Source organism: Limulus polyphemus, unplaced genomic scaffold (assembly GCF_000517525.1).
Source record: "Limulus polyphemus unplaced genomic scaffold, Limulus_polyphemus-2.1.2 Scaffold819, whole genome shotgun sequence".
Lineage (NCBI taxonomy): Eukaryota > Metazoa > Arthropoda > Merostomata > Xiphosura > Limulidae > Limulus > Limulus polyphemus.
In genome coordinates, this window is record NW_013666429.1 from 91,045 (window position 1) to 96,442 (window position 5,398).

At 33.4% G+C, this 5,398-nt stretch overlaps 1 protein-coding gene across 4 annotated transcripts in view; it reads right to left on the minus strand.

Moving 5' to 3' along the window:
* The window catches only part of LOC106460707 (protein held out wings-like), a 44,704-nt gene that overhangs the window by 20,427 nt on the left and 18,879 nt on the right, over positions 1–5,398 (minus strand). For all 4 annotated transcript variants that reach the window (XR_002610826.1, XR_002610827.1, XM_022387487.1 and 1 more), the window contains exon 3: positions 2,669–2,785. Coding sequence is in view for 2 of the 4 variants with exons in the window: in XM_022387487.1 (XP_022243195.1) it covers positions 2,669–2,785 (117 nt within the window). In the remaining 2 variants the exon portion in view is untranslated. The remainder of the gene's footprint in view (positions 1–2,668; positions 2,786–5,398) is intronic.

Consider the following 5,398-nt stretch of genomic DNA (forward strand, 5'->3'; position numbering starts at 1 on the left):
GGGAATTATTCGGTGTGTGTGTGTGTGTGTGTGTGTGTGTGTGTGTGTGTGTGTGTGTGTGTGTGTGTGTGTGTGCATGTGTATGCATGCAATATTTGCCCGAATGAGGTTATGAGTAAAAAACTTCGGGAAAAACTGGAAGCAGAATGAAGGTAAAAATTGCCCGAATAACCATATTTTCCGCTTCTAATTTTGCCCGAATGGCCTATGTATTTCGGCATTTAAACTATTACATTTCTTTGTTTTCGGTCGTAAGTTCTTAGAATTACAAATAACTATAAATGACTTACTATTATTTTTTGTTTTATATAATATTTTATGAGCAACAATAATGCATGACTGCGAGAGTACAATATAATACCGAGTTAGCAATTTTTCAAACGTTATCCTTGAAAAAAAAAAAAAAAAAATAGCCGATTAATTTTATTGCTCGGAACTAGACAGTAACTAATGGCAGCATACTATTTGCTGTAAAATTTACCCTTAAAAATGGCTTAAGCCGAAAAGTAGTTTTAAAAATTATATATGAATTAAAGCTTAAGTCGTTTTTACTATTTCAGACATTATTTTAATTATAAGTTACAGTACGGAAGAATATTTTTCAAATAGGTACGACGTTTCGATCACTGGTGCGATCATTTAAGTACACAAGTTATGACGGTAAAGAAGGCTTAGTAAAACTAAATTTCTTAATATTATGGGCGGATCTTAAAAACTGATTTTAGATTTTAATTGTTTAGCCAGTATGCAGCATGTGATATCGTCAGGACCGGTGCCAATCCGCCTCTGCTTAACACTAAAACCTTTAACGTTAAAACTTGTGTACTTGAGAACGATGGCACCAGTTAACGAAACGTCGTACCTGTTTTAGAAATATTCTTCCTTACTGTAAAAGCTGTAAATTGTATTAAAATACTTATAACCAGTAAATAAATGCAAAACTATCCTTTCAGATATTGTTAAATGGGCAAAAATCTTGTTATAAAATCTATATTTAGTTAGAACGGATTGTTGACAAGAATAGCTCATTACTTAGAGGGGATATGACATTTTTTTATCATAAAAAATGGAGATTTTAAGAGTTTTTTCAAAATATAAATACGAGTACTTCATTTCCCCAATTTTGTTTGAGTTTATAGTAAACATCATTTTCCAAACATAATACTGATGGCAAAAAAGTATAAAATCTTTATGATTTATTATATAATGAAAAACAAAACCTTAGTACAAGTACAGAAACGTTATACTTACGCCAGTTCCTGTTGCAGCAATGGAAACATTTTAAAGTAAATTATTACCATTTTCTTGAAACCATATATAATTAAAGAAGGTACGAATTAATAAATTCGTCATTAAGAAAAACTACTATAAATCAAAATAACGTTTATGTATCTTATTGGCTTATGTTTTGGTTATTTTCCAATTTGAAAAATACACACTAAACAATTATTAAATGTTTCTCGTTATTATTATCATTATTATGTTATTTATTATTTATTATTATCATTATGTTGCAGTAAGACGATAGATATACGAAATATAATGAACATTTAGTTATTGGCTTGAAAAAATAAAAATTGTCATTATTTTGTTACAAACAATAGGAATATATTAAAACATGTTTACAAATAAAAAGAAAACGTCCCAAAGAATTATGCCATTTCGACAGGAAAACAGGATATTCACAATATCACATCAGGACATTAACTGTGGACTACGCACAAAGGCAAGCGAAACTACGGATGTAACAAAACAAATTGCAATTACGAGTTCATGTTGAAACTATAAAACTTGTATGCGTTTATAGATACAAAGTAGAAACTGTAATTTTGTTTCTTTGTGTTGCAACAAATGTTAACTCATTTACACTTTAAATAGACTAGAACCAAGTACTTGAAGTAATAGCTCGCAAGCCGAAAACTTTTATTAAAATGTACCAACTTATGCGCAAACTGGTACTTTATTTTCCCGGAAGATGGGGAAGTTGGAGGCCTCCGTCAGAAGGCAGCAAGGATATCCATAAATAGACAGTGAAGCGTCGCCTCTTAGTCTTCGCGCGCAGTGTATGAAATACGAGATAAGTCTCCCCATTTTCGTATGGTATGTGGGATGTTTAGCAAATAAAAATCAAAATCGGTGCAATAAATCATATATTAAGAAATGGGCTAAGCTGATACTGCCTAATAAGTCTAAATTGTGTCCCTCAAGAATTGACATTGTAGCATGGAAAAATTTAATGACGCAATATGGTGAAGCAATGCATTTTCCAGTGATATCATTTTTGATCTTATAAATGATAAATTGTCTGGATATAATCACTACGTGTTTGTAATTACATTTAACAATGTAATTCCATAACTTGTTACTTTTATTTACCTAATTTACCTATGAAAAATATATTTTGGTAGTGGAAAACATCACGTGCTAGAATATGATATAATCGCAAGATGGCCATAAAATAACCATACAAAAATAATGATGATGACGATGCACAAAAATATCCAATAAGTGGCACTGTCATTGTTTAAGGATTAATAGAGTAGCCAGTTGTTGTAACTTTCTTAGCATTTTAAGGTTACTATAAATTAAATTACACTCCATTTATTAACTTTGTGAAATATATTAAATGTATCGGAGGAGTAGAAAAAAGAAAAAGATGAAAAACTACCTTCTTTTTGTCTCTCATGGAACCCTTGCCTCGCACCATAATTCGACACCCTGTTTCCTGTTCCAACATCTTTGTCGTCAGTCCTTTAGGTCCTAAAATCCTTCCTACGAAGTTGTACTGCGTGCAAACAATACAAGGTTATTTTTGTTTTGATAATAGGCAAACGTCAAAGTAGGGGATTGTTTTAAACAGTATATTACAGAATGGGTAAAATTCAAGTAATGCGAATAAGAAAATAACTAAACAGAAAACCTAGATACTTTTAGCTTTTTTTTTTCCATTGTGGTAACAAGATTAAAATAAGCAAGGGTTAAAAAATAGGCTATTAATGAGCCTAAGGACATTTCTTGGTTCAATACGATTACTGGTTTACATTGAATAAATGTTCTATAAACGTGATTACTTTTTTTTTAAATCGATAATACGCTAACCTACGATGTTGATGAATATAGTAAAGGCATGTAAACTTTGCCCAATATACATGTACCTGACGCAACTGCACATGCCCATCGCTAAACAGGGTTTTGACGAACATAATACAGAGAACGTGATCTTAAAAAAAAACAAAAACTTTTACATTTAAACATGTATACACATGTGTAGCCACATGAAACTAACCATTTCCTCCCTGCATTGGGGGAGGTAGTGTATGATAAAAAAATAGATAACTAGTAAATCATTCGCTAAATTCTGAAAACTAAGAAACATGTGGTGATTATGTAGTTAAAACTGCTCGCTATAAGTACATCCGTGCTAACTAAATCCTCATTAAATCTTATGTCTTCTGTGCATCTGGAACTTGTCACGGTGCGCTTCCCGGTCAGATGTTTAATGTCCTACTTGTATGCATATGATCTGGAAGAGGTTATGCAATGATGAATACGGCCATCTCTTGCTCAGACTGGTTCGTCAAGTGGGTGTTTATGGTCCCGTTTTACGACATCTGTCTCGTTAAGGTTAGTTTGCTAGGCATGGCCTGTTGGTTAGTGTGCTCAGACTGCGAATCCGACGGTTCGCGTCATGTTGGCGCAAAAATGCGATCCACACTTTGGGACTGTGTGCGCGCTATTCGTTCAGATAAGAGTAGCCCAAGAGTTGGCGGTGGGCGTTATCTTCTCTTTAGCCTCTCAGGACGGTTATGCGCAGATGGCCGTTGTGTGGCCATGTGAGAAAATTCTGAAGGTTTGCTGTATATAGAATTCTAACAAGTTTTTTTTAGTGGTCATATAGTTTTAACATGTAGTGCAACCAACACATCACCAACCATTGTCTATCATAGAATAACTAATTAATACTGCAGTTGTACGAAAAATTAGTTAATTTATCCTTATCACACGGTTAAAAGAAAAAACACTCAGTACTGGGCCTCTGGATCATTGCATTTTCTTCCCTTTTTCTTTCGTTAATAAACTATCTCAAAACTACTTATTATAATTGACGCGTTCAGGTTTGTTTTTGTTTTTTGAATAGACTTAAAACTCCCTTCCCCCCACACAAACATACATGTATGCAGCGTTTTTGTTGTTGTAGTTAAAGTTTATTTAGATAAAACATTTTTCATGACAGGTTTGGTCTTACCATTTTTAATGTATTAAGTCGTCAAGAAATTAATGTCGCGTTTTGGAACACTGTCATTGACCAATCTCCAAAAAACGTGCATCACGTATAATAGTTAAACGAACCGCCTAAACGTCAAGTTAGTGTAGCCTATATAATGTGTAAAGTTTAGTATACTCTAATCCCTTATAGTGATGGCACTCGACGAGACACACATTTGGCATGTAATGCTGTTTGAATACAAGAAGGAAAACAACGCCTCTGTAGCCACAAAGAATATCAAAGAAGTTTATGGAAATGTAAGTGTGCAACGATGGTTCAGCAAATTTCGTTCAGGTTAATTTAACCTTAAAACTGTGATGGCAGGGGCCAACATTTTGGAATTGATATTGATGCTCTGAAGACGCTTGTTGAGACTAACTCAAGGCAACACACTCGTGAAATAGCCCTGAAATTACACGTCTCTCATGAAACAATACTAAACATCTAATGAAAATAGTAAAACTCCACAAAGAAGGTGTTTAGGTGCCTCACGAATTCTCCGATGATCATCGTTTCCAACGTGTGAACGTTGCTTCGTTTATTTTTTTCGTTCGCTGCAACACCATCTTAATGGGAAAACGTATGCACATATGGAAGGTGTTAAAGAGGACATCGACATATTCTTCGCTTCAAAGCCAAGTGCTTTCTTTAATCAGGGGACTAACAACCCGATTGTAAGATGGAAAAGAATCATCGATAAGAATGGAGACTATTTCATTTAATAAATGTTTTGATATACAAGTTGTTCGGGTTTTTTTTTATCTAAAAACAAAAAGCGACATTAATTTCTTGACGACCTAATAGTTCTTCTATTTCATGGTAATATCTACTTACCTGTTGAATGTTTTTGTTTTGTTTACACAGAAAATTTTCCATTGCTTAAAGAAGTAAAAAAAATCAACAAGAACTGAAAAACTGGTTGCAATATTTCATTTGATTTGTTATTATTATTGTAGTAGGAACAAACTTTGATTATTATGTATAGTGTGCAAAACTACAAATACTGAATTTGGAAAATAAATTATTCAGGTTTTGTTTGTTTGTTTTGAATTTTGCGCAAAGCTACACGAGGGCTATCTGCGCTAGCCGTCCATTATTTAACATTGTAAGACTAGAGGGAAGGCAGCTAGT